We start from the raw sequence: 13124 nt of genomic DNA, 5'->3' as shown, positions 1-13124 counted from the left end.
CTCCACCAGGTCTGGTGGATGCAGCCAAAAATCCGTTGCCAACCCCAAAACAGGACCCTCCAACCCCATCCCAAAAAGCCCCCCCACAAACCAAGGCCGACACCAGCTGTTAAAACACCTATTTGGGTATTTATTACAACACGCCGTTCCAAAATACAAAAAGAAAGGAAAAGAAAGAGAGGGTAGAAAAGCCCTGCTGCTAGCAGCTGGTGGAAATAAATAAAATAAAGAGGGGGCAGGGGCCGGGTGTCTCTCTGGGTCCAAGGGGGCAGGACGGAGCTGCCTTCGGTCACATTGACAGTGACGGAGGGAACATGGTGTGGCCGGTGGCCGGAGCATCTCTTCCCTGCTCAGGACCCCGTGGTGGATGCAGACCCCATTCCCATGCTGTGGTCTTTGGGGAAGGGCCTGATCCTGCGGGGATGCTGGCGGGAGCTAAGCCTGAGGGGCACCTGCCCACTCCCTCCCCGTCCGCCCCGAGCGTGGTGAGGTAGGAAGGGTGATGCCGGAGCAAGACCCCAGGGGTTCCCCATGGGATCTGGAGAGTGGGGTGAGACCTGAGCTCCGGCACGGTCTCGGAGCAGCCCCAGGAATGAGTCCAGCACGGGGCGATGGGAAGGAGCCCAGCCCACGACGAGGCGAAGTCGCGACAGACGGCGTCTGGGCTGCGTTAAGCCCCTGGGATCAGGCTGACCCTCCTGGGGCACATGGTGCAGGGCGTGTTTCACACCGTGGTGCAGACAGGGTTCCTCTTCCCTTCCCCTCATGTCTCCTCCTGGCACAATGTTCCCCTTCCAGTCTCCCCGCAACCTCTGAGCTGTGTAAGGATGGGGATAAAAAAAAAAAAGGACTAGTCTCTGCCTGCTTGTGGTGCCCTGGTTTATCAGTCCCAGGTGGAGGGAGGCCGCTCAAACCAGAAAAACCCAGGGCACCTCGCTGGGACGGAGCACCAGGGCTGAGCGGGGTGAGCGGGGGCTTGGCAAACCCTCTGACCCACACCCCACTCCCCTCCAGGTGAAGCTGCAGCCTCGAGGTGCAGCCAGAGAAGAAGGTGAGAGGACCACGAGCTGGAGGGAGCTGCTTCGGTGAGCTGGATGCCCCTCAAAGCTAACACTTGAACCGTTTCTCCATGCAGCTCCCCGGCCTCAGTGCCAGCGTGTTCCTGCCCCTTGCAGACAGGCAGCAGAGGGGGGAGAGGAGCCGCAGGAGGGAAGGGAAGAGTTAAGAGAACGGGACTGCCCTGGGTTCGGGTGTCCTTATGCCCTTGGGACACATCCCGCTCCAAACCCTCCGACAGGGGTCTGTCCGGGCAGCGTTTGCCTCCTCTGGCCCGGGAGCAGAGAGAAGGTGTGATGGGGCCTTGCGTTTATTCACAACAGAGAAACAAGGAGCAACATACAAAGAGTAAGAAGCAAAAAAGTACAGAATCATAACCGTAATAATCATAATAATAATCATAAATACTCAAATCTATCATTCATAGATTGCAATGACAACACTGATAGCTTATTATCATTAGTATTAAGAGTGGTAGGGGGAACAGGACAGCGGGAGGGGGTTCTGTGGGGGCACAGTCTCCTAAGGGGCAGACATAACAGGGATGAAGGTCCAAAGAAACAAAGAGAAGGGCTGGGAAGGCAGCAGGGGCTGGGGACGCTGCTGCCGAGGCTAGGGACGAGCCTGCTCCAACCCAAGCCTCTGGCTCGGTGTTGCCGACCTGGTCTCTGCCCTCCCTCCAGCTGTGCTCAGCCTCCAAGCTGCGGCTGGGAACGGTCCTGCCATGGGGCTCAGGGAAGGGCACCGTGTCCCTCCTAGCCTAAAGGAAAGCTGAGGGTTGGTCTGGAGGGACCTTTCCTCTCCTCTGCCCTCACTCCTGCCACCACAAGGGCATCCATCCTCATCGGATCGGGGTGGAGAGCCCGTAAAAAGGCTTGGCCACGAGATGATGAGGAGGGCCACCAGACCACATGTCCATCCTCACGGTAACTCTCTGGTTCTCGGACAAAGTGGTCCACCAGGCAGAGCCTGATTTAAAAAAAACACTGAAGTTAATTGCAAGCCCCTTGGTGACCCTCATGGCTTTGGGTCAGCACTGGCACTAGACGATCAGGCAGAGCTGCCCCATCAAGGGGTGTTTTCTGGATGCAGCCTTAAAAATATTGCACATGAGAGGGCTTCTGGTGCACACACCCAGCATTAAGGGGAAGAATGAATATGAAATACGTCAAAGGAAGGCTGCAGAGGTGGGTGGTGAATGTCTCCTGGCAGCTATGATCTATCTATGAGTCTTAAAAGGTTTCTCTGTGCTCTGGTTTCAGAGGAGAGAGCAGCCCACAGAGCCTCGAGCAGAGCTGAGGAGCATCCAGGAGCACGGCAGGGTGGAGATGACAAAACGCAAACCACATATCTGCTTCTTTGCAGACATTTAGTGTCTCATCTACACCACTCTCCCCTTCCTCCTTGACTTAGTCCAGCTGCTTTTTGGCTCCCATAGCACACCACGTCTGCTAACAGGATGAGTTATACGAGCCCTTGCTACTGCCTCCTGTCATCCTCCCACCTGGCCGTGCCAACCTGTTGTCCTTTTCCTATTAAATCACTTGAGAAGTCCCTTACTCCTCCCTTCACCGGCCAAAGCCCACCTAACACATTCCTGCCAACAATTTGTCTGACCTGAGCTGGTACCAACCCTCGAGGACCATGGGATGGGCTTGAGAAGAGGTGCCACCACCCAGAGCAGCAGGAGACGATGGGCAGAGAATGACTTCGTCTACCTTTTGTGGCCAGGAGGGAGAAATTTTTCAAGTTCCAATGAGAACACAGCACAAATGACGGGCAGAAAGGGTAGATTGTAAATGAGGTTGATGAGGTTGTCGTCAGGATGAGGTTGGCAGAGCAGGCAACAACGAGCAGGGTGTGAGGGGCTGAAAACTGAGCAGGCAAAGGCTGAAAAGCCCTGGCGCTAATTTTCCAGCATCATCACTTTCTCAAACCATCAGGTTAACTTGTGGCCACACGGCTAGGAGGAGGAACGCTCTTTCTACCTACTCCAAGGTTCAGGTCGGCAAGACTAAGCTGGTTTGAAGCGTTTGCTGGAGGCAATGATGGATGATGGTGTGCTCTTAAGGGATCTCTTAAGGGTACCAGGCAGGAGCACATGGGAGCTCCCCAGCATGACCTCTTTGAAAAAACAGGAAAAATAAAGCCAAGCTGAGGACAGCAAGGAGCCTCCAGGGAGGCTCACCTCGGCTGTGGACATGCACACAGAGGCAGAGGAGTTCAGGGAGCAGGCAGCTGGAGTGAGCTGCCCCTCCGCACATCATCGCAACCCCGCGTGCCTCTGGGCTGCGTTCACCTTTAAACCTGAGATTGCTTGTTTTTGTCACGTGTAGCTGGATCTAGAGAGAGAAACGAACAACAAGAGGAGGAACGAGGGGAAGGAAGAAAAAAATTGTGCGGATCCAGAAAAGAAAAATTGCTCAAAGGATGACACAGGACACGGACACGCACGAACGGAGACCCCTGAGGTATTAGCTTTGCAAACTAGCGCGAGACAAGGGAGAAAGCAAAGACAGCCACAGGGAGAGATGTGCTTTGCAGCAGAGGCAGCTCAGTGCCTACAGCTCCAGAAAGCAGCTTCTCAGCAAGCCTGAAGTCGGGCTTTGGAGGGGCAAGGGCTTGGCTCCCCATGGGTATGGGCAGCTGGGAAGGGGGGAAGCACCCGCAAACACATTCCCCCCAAAAAAACTCAGCCCAGGAGTTTCAGGGCTGGGGACAGCAGGCAAAACACCCCCACCATGAAATCCCAACCATCAGCGACCTCCCCTCCTGATGCTGCAGCGGCATCGGATGCCTTCCTCTTCCCCACGCATCCCCAGGGATGCCCAGTGCCCTTCCCTCCATTTCGGGTGACTCCCTCCTCTTCCTCTCCTGCCAGGAAGGGCAGCCCAGGGGAGGGAAGGATGGGGTCGATGGCTGGGATGGGGATGATGGTCGGGATGGGAATGATGTCTGGGATGGGAACAATGGCCAGGACGGGGATGAGGAGAAGTAAACAGGGACTAAGAAAAGGGGAAGAAGCGGCAGCAGCTTCCAGAAAGGGAAGTTTTCTGGCTCAGTTTGTGTTGCAAGAAGATTTTACATCTTGCTTGTTCACTTGTTCGTTTCTAGAAAAAGTGCTCCGAAGAGTTTTCTGTCCCCTTTTCGCTGCACCCGGAGGGAATGGGGGAAAATCTTTGTCGTCGACATGAGCTATAGAAGGAGCCACAGGCCTCAGATATTGCTTAGAAACTCGTATTTCAGATTTAAATACCATACACAGTAAAAATAGAGCTGAAAGTACCGCCCCACATTGTCTGCAAATCATTGCCAGAATGAAACAGCTTCAATAAATTAAAAACAAAACAAAAAATTGAAATATTATTTACGTCTCAATAAAAATCGCAGTAAAACCATTTACCTTTTTTTTTCTTTGTGTGTGTGTGTGTGTTCTTTATATTATATATAATATATATTTATATATGTATAGGGCTGCTCTAGTGCAGCATCTTTAGGATACTCAGCCAGAGAAACACGGGGGTGCATGCTTAGTGCACCGGGGTGCAGGGAGGGGGTGGCTGGGATGCCCCTTCCCCACCTTGACGGAGCGGTGCTGTGCCCCGTCCCCATGGGACCATGTCCCCCCCGCCCAAGTCAGGAGCAGGCTCTGCTCATCCTCCCGACCCCAAATTGTAATTCCTGCCCCTTCCCTCTTGAATTTTACACCCCAAATTTGAGCACGGGGCTCTGAGGGCTGCTCTCCTGTCACCGCTCCATGTGCAAAAGCCCAGGGTGATGTACCCAAGGGCTGGGGTAGGAGAGAGGGACCAGGATGGGAATGGGGGGGACACTAAGCATTCACCATGATGTTTCCTGACTGTGGATTCATTCCTCTTTGCTTTCGTTTTGGCATGTGCGCTCCCGAAAATGCGCACACGGGTATAAATACTCCCCACCCGCCCTCCCCACGTCTCTCCCCATCTTAAATATCCCCCCCCCCCAGTTGCTCTCCAAGCGCCCGCGATGGGTGTCAGGACACCTCGATGATCTCCATGCTGCCCGAAAAGCTCGACTGTTTGCCTATTTTGCCCAGCTCTTCCCGGGACCTGCCCTCGGACATGGTCTCCTCGAACTCCATCTGGCAGCTCCTCCTCTTGAACTGCTTCTCGGCGCCAGCCTCCTCATGCCAGCTGTGCCTCCCGTCCCGCGCCTCTGCCCGCTGCTTGTCCCTCAGTCTGATCTCGCAGCTCCCCGGCACCCCGTTGCACCCGAACGGGGGGTACGGGCTGGCGCCGGTGAACAACGTCCCACCACTGGTGCTACCGCCGCCACCACCACTGCCACCGCCAGCTGAGTCCGTGCCGAAGTACCAGCCTCCTTCGGAGGACGGGGTGCTGGGGGACTCCAGGTGGACGCCCCCCCAGGAGCCGTTGGAGGATGGTGGTGGGCCAGGAAGGCTGAGCCTCGGCGGCTGCTGGAGGCTCTCCTCCGTCCCGGGACTCTTGCGGGCTGTGCCGACGTTGAGGCTGAGCCCATGGGCTGGCGAGCCCGCCGCGTGCCGGTGTTTGCGCCGCTGCCTCACCTTGGCCTCCAGCAGGAGGTCGGGACCGCTGGGTCGGTCGGGGCTGTCGGGCACCGGGGAGAACTGGCCATTTGGCCCCGAGGGGCTGTCCAGCTTGCAGAGTTTGGGGGCTTCCCCGGTGCTGGGGGGACCTGGGGGGTCCTGCCGCAGGCCGGGGGAGTAGGCGGATTTGATGTCCAGGGAGAAGGAGCGTTTCAGGCGGTTGGTGTCCTGGATGCGCTCCGAGGAGAGGTGCAAGCCATTGAGTCCCTGCTGCAGCGCCGTGGGCGACAAGATCTTGGGAGGCCCACCTTGCCTCTCGGGGTCGCTGGGGGGGGGTGCGGAGGTTGTGCTTCTCGGTGCCTCCTCGACCTTCTCTGAGGTAGACGGTGCGGGGTGCCTGCCGCCCTCGGACACCTCGGCTGGGTCCTGCGGGGCCTCTCCCTCTCCCCGGTCGCCCTGGGCTTTCAGGGCCTTGAGGAGCTTCAGGCTCCTCTCGTACTCCAGGAGCTGGCCCAGGAAGTTGAAGTTGGGTGAGATCGACGGGCGGCGGTCCTTAACGAACCTGCCGAGAAGTGCAGACAACCCTGGTTGGTGTTTGGTCCTTCAGTGGGTCACCCCTACCCTCTTGGTCTCTTTGGGGCATCATCCAGGACCTTCTACCAGACCCCCCGAAGAAAGGAGTTATGGGGAACCTTTACCCCTTGGGCCTTGGGATGCTCTAGGGTAAAGCTGGCACTGCTCAGACTCTGGGGTTTTTACTCCTCCCCACCTCATTTTACTGCTCCCAACCTTCCTCCATGTATGCACTATGTGAAGGGAAGGTTTCATTTGGTTTCACCAGGACTCAGCCAAGGCAAGACAAAACTTCAGGGAGTTCCCACCCTCTCCTTCTGGGCAGAGATGGCTTCCCTTCCCTGGGCTGAAGCACACCAGCACGACCCCTCCCCATCCTCCAGGGAACTCTTACCTGTAAGCATCGTCTGACGACATACCCATGGTCTTCATGATGTAGGCGATGGCAATGGTGGCTGACCGGGAGATCCCTGCCAAGCAGTGCACAATCACCTGGCAGCTCGACACCTTGGCCTTGTCTGGAGCAAGGTAGAGGAAATGGAGAGAAAAGTGTTGATGAGGTGAGCAAAATGGCTCTAGCCTCTCTTCCCAGCCCTCAACCCCCCGTGTGTGAAAGGACAAGGGTTGCGGGGAATAAGACCGTGGAGGAGGCCAGAAGAAAAGTCCAGGTTTTGAGGGCCAACTGAAGGGTCTGTAAGCATTATAATGAAAGCTCACCAATGAATTCAATGGATTTGTCCAGCCAGGGAAGCAGCTTCTCACAGTAGTTGTCATTGACAGGAATGCGCATGAAGTGACTATCACAGATGAAGTCTGGCTTGGGACAGGAGTTGCTGGCGTTGAGGACGTAGCTTATCCCGTTCTGCGTCATCAGGTCCTGGTGGGAAAGAGGGGATCGAACAATTGGCTGAGTTCAGCTGCCACAGAGTGCTGCTGATCTGGCTCTCTACACGCTCCCTGCTGTTACCCATCCCAGTATTTTTCCCCTGTGTCTCCTGCTGCTTCTTGGCCTAGCTGAAGCTACCATCAGCCCGTAGATGCTACCTGGCTGATGCTCAGCACAGACTGGCTAAGAAGGATGTGCCCATTTAGATGACATGTTTGAAACTCAATAGATCTTTACTTTGGCCCACTGGTATGACCAAAGAGTCCTGGAAGAGGGTCCTGGAAGAGAAAGCCCGAGTACCCCAGTATGAAAAGAAGAATGGGAAAATGTAAGAAAGAAAACCAATGAAAACTCTCACTGAAAGCTCAGAAAGAACCAGTTCAGAGAGGGAGGAGGCACCGCACCAGAGGAGTGGGGTGAGTTATCAGTAGCACCCTATGTTAACCAATATTGGCCCATTTCTTTGCTCTCGATCCATACAGAAACACATTGGGAGTTCTCAGGTTTGCTAGATGTTCACAGTTCTTCACTAACTCGTGCTGAATTCAGCTCAGAAGAGGCTCACATAAACCACTGACTTCAGGCTCTAGCCACCGATACCTCAGAACACATGCTCTTCTCTGGTTCACAGGAGGAACTGACTCTTCTCGCTTTCTGACTCTGGAGTGAACCTGGACCCGTTTTCTGTTACTTTTCTGCTTCAACCACTCAACGGCCATCATCACTGCCTTTGTTTCTGATTCAGTAAAATGCCATGGCACAGAGGAGATGTTAGATAATGAGGATCAGATAAAAAATTGCAAGGAGGGGGTGACCCATGGACCACCCTTCAGGGAACTGGCTTGCGGGGTGCTGCATCAACACCAAACTCTGTTTCTTCCCTCCTGGGACAAAGCCAGCTTTGTCCATATGTGTTGCTGACAGAAAATTCATGGCTGTCCTTCCCCTTCCCATCAGATCACACATCATCTGTATAACCAAGGGCAGGTTGCACATAAAAATGGGGAACATCTGTGCCAGCTGCCTGGCCTGCACTACTTCAGGGAAGACCTGGAATTAAACAGGAGGAGGAAAGAAATATGGGGATAAAGGAGTCCTTTCACACATCAGGGGAGTGCCTGGAGCAGCCACCTGGGACCTCTGCCTTGAGACATGCTGGAGAGGAGAAGCGTTGCCTGTGTGCAATGTCTGCACTTGACCCTGCTCTGCTGCCTACTGACAGAGCATCTGCTGGCCACCTCACTGCCATGCTGGCAGAAAACACGGCTCCAAAAGATGAACAGAACCCTCTGAGGAGTTGGGGAGGAAAGGAAACCATCAATTTTCTTGCCTGACATTGGCTCCTCAGGATATTTTGGCTGCGGCTCTCTGGTGGCCAGTCCCTGCCCGCCCCAGCTCGCGGTGGGGCCGTCCCCAGCAGGCTCTGAAGAGCCCAACCTCAGCTTGATGGAGCCAGCCCAGCTCCCAGGCTCACATTCTTGGCATTTTTCTCTTTCATTTCCTTCTGCTCCCTGTATATGATTTCTCTCTCCCTCCTTTCTCTTTCCACCCCCCTCCATTGCCCCGGTCCCTCTCCCTGCTCCTGCCTGGGGCGAGGACGCCTGCCTGGCTCCCTCCTGCCTGCAGTAGGTGCCCAGTGGCATTTTAACTATGATTTCTCCTTTCTTCTCACTGTTACTATTTTTCCTCTAAACAAAATTCCTTCCCTGCCATGCCAGCACTGTTAAAAAGGCAGCATCCCTCTGTTCTCCTCTCTCCCTGCAGCCAAACGTTGCCCACTTTTGGGTCGCCAAACAGAGCCCTCTCCCAGATGTGTCCCCTCAGGGGGGCTGTACCTTGTTCAGGACGTCCTTCTGGGAGCCCAGGTAGAGATGTGGCAGGATGCGTGTGGGGCCGACGTTGGCCACAGGCAAGCACGGCTGGGAGATGCTCATCGGCAGGATGGCAGCAGGCTTCCCCTCGCAGAGCCCCGGGAAGCAGGATGAGAAGGTGGCAAAGCCTCCTGCAGAGAAAACAGGGACATTGAGCTCACAGCAGCCAGGCTGGGACCATCGGGACCTGCACCCAGAGGGCTGGGGACGAAATGGTGATAATCCCCGACAATGAGAGCAGAGCTTTGCAGAGCAAAAAGCCAACAACCATCATTACCCTGGGGACTCCATCACTTTGCTAGGCACTCCATTCCAATGCTTGGCCACCCTCTCCATGAAGAATTTCTTCCTCATGCCCCATCAAAACCTCCCCTGGTGCAACTTAAGGCTGTCTTGCACCGCCTCCTGCTCCTCACGACTTCATTTAAATGACAAGGACAGAAAGTCCTTGAGGACAATGAGGATCACTTTTGGATAGCAAAACCCACCGGGGCAGGATGACTTGGTGAGCTCGCACTGAGCAAGCCCAAGCCTGGGACTTCTGAGCAGACCAGCACATGGGAACCTGCAGGCCATTGCACTCGAGCTGGGAACATCATCCTCACGCAATCTGGCAGTGACACTGCTCACAGATTTCCTGCCTTTCTAATGGCCAAATGCTGGCCTGCTCTGCACAGCGGCGCTAATTAGAAAAGGAAGCCTGAAAAAACGGAGAGGGGGACGCGGCGTAGGTTTTGCCAGAAGGGGAGAAATTTAATTTCTCTTGAACAGATTTCCTTGCCGTTTTTCATGGTCTGGCCTTACTGAATGTGACAGCAAGCCTCACCCAATGTACTGCACCAAGCAGTGGGTGGCAGCTTGGTGCAATGGAGAGCACCTGGGTGGTACCAGCCCAGGCAGCCTCCCCAGCAGTTTTCCCTGTCATGCAGGTGAGTAGATGCAACTTGACAGAAGCCAGAGAAGACTTTGAGGTTTGACTGCCTCCAATTGTTATAGGGACCTGGACACCTCTGTGAGACCCTTCTGAAAGTCTCAGCCTCAGGATCCAGCACCACAGGAATCCCTGCCCATCTCTGCAGCTGAACAAGACATTTTAACAAGCCTTCACTAACGACCTTTCCATTCAGTCTCTCCCCTTGGAGAGAGGGGAGCCTTGGCACACCCAGTTTACCCTCTCCAGGCCCTTGCAGCATTTCTGCTGACCCTCCTGGAGCACTTCCCTGGCTGCTGCTGTGGCACCCAGGCTTGGACAGGGTATGACTGGCCCTGCAGACAACCCACCCACCACATTTGGGAGGTGAAGGTGATGGAGAAGCCAGAGCAGCACATGAAATCATGCTTATGCTGTCCTCCATCACCATCTCTTTGCATCTTGGAAGCCACAGCCTCCTTCAGGGGAGCATCTCCTGCATCAGCCCCAGGAGAAGGTGTCCTCCAACCGACCTTTTCCTCCTTTGCTTAAGTCTTCCTGGTGCCTAACACCAGCCGCAGCATCCAAACCTGGCCCAGCCAGGCGGCGAAGAGTTAAAGCACCTTATCATCTTCTCCAGCACTTCCTTTTCCCTGGCTCCCTCCGAAATGACATCACCTCTCAACTGGGGCATTAAATCAGAGCGAAGGAAGGAGGCCCAGCGCAGGTGCAGCGCAGCTCTGGTTACTGCTCGCCCCTGTGCTGCGTCCCCGTGGCCAAGGAGCATAAATCACCACCCCACGCACATTTGGGTGCCACCCCCAGCTTGAGCTGCCACACGTGGGGCTGTTGGGGCAGACCACAGGATGGGGAAGCGGGGGCAGAAAGGTTTGCATGGTGGGGAAGGGGTCTAATGGGATGCATGTTTGACTTGCGTACAACAACGTGGAGGGTTTGGCAAAGAAATCCAATGTGCTCATGGGGAGTGGGGTGCACGTACAGCCTGTGAGCAGTGCCTCCTCTGTTCCCCAGCCTCTCGCCCTCGTTCATACCCATCAAGAGCCGCCTGGGGCTGCCTACGGCTTCAAATCCCTCTTCCAAAGCCAGAAGCGGGGTGACCTCATAGCTGCAGCAGGCCAGGACATGCTGCTGCTCACCGGCGTCGCCGTCTCCCCCTCACCCGCCTCTGCCCGGGGAAGCACCACCAGGAGCACAGGGGGCTCACTGGCCCCGAGCAAACGTCCCTGGGCTGTGCCCCTATCCCTCCTGTCCTCATTTCCCCCATGCTCACCACCAGCTGCTTGGGGGAAACCCTAGAGTCGGGCACCCGCCGCTGGTCCGACCTCGCCGCGGCGCTCACCCCACCCGCGCTGGCTGCTCCAGCATGCCTTGCATTTTTAGAAAGCGAAGCAGCTCTCCCAAACAATCCCAAAGGCGGTGAGTGTCCCTGGCAGGGCTCCCACCGATACCTGGGCTTTCCCCTCCATACTCTGGGCCACAGCTTTGTTAAGAGACAGCAGTGCCCAGCGGTCTTCCTTTCTCTGGACACATTGGGAATTAGGCTCGGGAAGGATTTCTAGAGGTGAAGTGGGTGCTTAAGGGTCTTTGGTACCTTCCTGATGCTCCCCTCCAGCCTGGCTTGCTGGTGAGGAGCTGCTCCCAGTGCAGCATGGACACACAGTCTGCTGGTGGGTCCTCAGGGCTATCAAAATCATTCCCACCAAAAAACAGTGTTTTCATGGCAAAACTTGGCATTTCTGTGTCTCCTACAGTCACCTGTGTCAGGTGGAGGTGAGGGACGGGGACGATAGGACAAGTGGGAGATGTCTGGGTGCAGATGCTCCTGCTGGAGATGAAGGAAGGAGCCAAAAACCAGCATTAGGTGGGTGCTGGGGAAGGCTGGGGGATGAAAACAACCCCCCAGATTTTGGGGGCTCATTCAGCAAAGCCCCTGGAGAAATAGCCCTTAGTAGCGTTACCCCCAGCCTTGCTCTGCAGAGCCCTGGGGATGAGGTGGTCCCTGGTGACAAACAGAGGGGAAAAAAAAACGTCTTCCCAGTTCCATCCTCCTCTTCACCAAGCTCCCCCCAGAGCACGTCAGTGATGAAAATGGGTTTGTTGGGGACCTGCCTGGGACATGGAAGGCGATCAGAAGGTGGGAGAGGCACCGGGGACCCCTCCACTGCCTTGGCTGTCACCTTCTGGTGGTCTCTGGGGACATTCAGCTCATGTTATGGGCAATGCCACAGACATTGCCCCTCACCTGCAGGTCCCCAGCCCCATGGAGTGTCCCCAGCCCCACGAGTCTCCTCAATACCCCTCAGGGAGCAAGCTCTGTATGTGCAGTGCCACACCGAGCTGCTGGGACCTGTCCTTGCCACCAGCCTCCTGTGTGCACGGCCAGCCCGAAGGCTGCCCATAAGGAAGGGGGAGAGGTAACATGCCACCCCGCTGTGCCACCAGCCTTCATCAGCACGGAGGAGGGAAGCAGGCACAGCCAGAGCCGCAAACCCCATTAAAGAGGGGCTTTATAGCCCACCCTCCTTGCTCCCGCAACGGGCGTTAAGAAGCTGCACGGGGCTTCCCGGGCAGGTGCTGGAGCTTTCTCAGCAGCCTGGCACAGCCCCAAGAGCCTGCCAGATAAAAGCCCAGCAAGCCCGGGGATGCTGTTGTCCCCGTGCTGGAGCCTCCCCCCCACCAGCTTGTCCCCCTTAAACCTCCCGAGAGGAGGCTGAGAGAGGCTGGCCTCTGCCCGGCTCTCATTAAGATGCCTGCGGTGGCTGGCAGCGGCTGCCAGGGCGGCACGTGGCGAGGGGCAGCGGGCACGCGAGCCAGCACGCGTCTCGGCTGCTCCAGCGGCGCTGGCTCCCCCCCGGCTGTGCCGGCTCGGCAGCCGGGCTGCTGAGCTGCTGAGCAGCCCCAGAGGTGGGCAGGGGGCTTTGAGAGAGGGTTTCCAAGAGCTGGGGGCATTAAGGATTTCTGGAGCGACACGGAGGTGGCTGCCCTCCTCTGTGGTTTTTGTTCAGCTGCTGTGACTGCTCCCGAAGGCGAGGATGTGTGCCTGAAATGATGCATTAACGCTGGACCAAGGCATGGCAGGGGATGATGAGGGCTGGGGGGGGGGATGTAAAACCTTGGCCCTTGACCGTGTTGTGCCCGGCATCTTGGCGGCAGGTTAAATGGAAGGAAGGGTGGTGGCGGGGCCAGGCACGGCACACGTCATCCCCAGAGCTGCTGGGAAAATCCCTCTCTGCAAAACGCCGGCTCCCTGCCTCTCGTGCT

General features: G+C 56.3%; 1 protein-coding gene across 4 annotated transcripts in view; it reads right to left on the bottom strand.

Annotated features, from left to right (window-relative positions):
* Positions 1 to 1315: 1315 nt before the first annotated feature.
* Positions 1316 to 13124, bottom strand: part of DUSP8 (dual specificity phosphatase 8) — a 38920-nt gene continuing 27111 nt past the window's right edge. For all 4 annotated transcript variants that reach the window (XM_032188253.1, XM_032188252.1, XM_032188254.1 and 1 more), the window contains 4 exons: positions 8897 to 9063; positions 6893 to 7052; positions 6570 to 6693; positions 1316 to 6164 (listed from right to left, as the gene is read on the bottom strand). In XM_032188253.1, the coding sequence (XP_032044144.1) occupies positions 5069 to 6164; positions 6570 to 6693; positions 6893 to 7052; positions 8897 to 9063 (1547 nt within the window). In that variant the 3' untranslated portion in view covers positions 1316 to 5068. The remainder of the gene's footprint in view (positions 6165 to 6569; positions 6694 to 6892; positions 7053 to 8896; positions 9064 to 13124) is intronic.

The sequence above is a fragment of the Aythya fuligula genome, chromosome 5 (assembly GCF_009819795.1).
Source record: "Aythya fuligula isolate bAytFul2 chromosome 5, bAytFul2.pri, whole genome shotgun sequence".
NCBI lineage: Eukaryota > Metazoa > Chordata > Aves > Anseriformes > Anatidae > Aythya > Aythya fuligula.
This window is presented reverse-complemented; position numbering and strand designations above follow the sequence as displayed.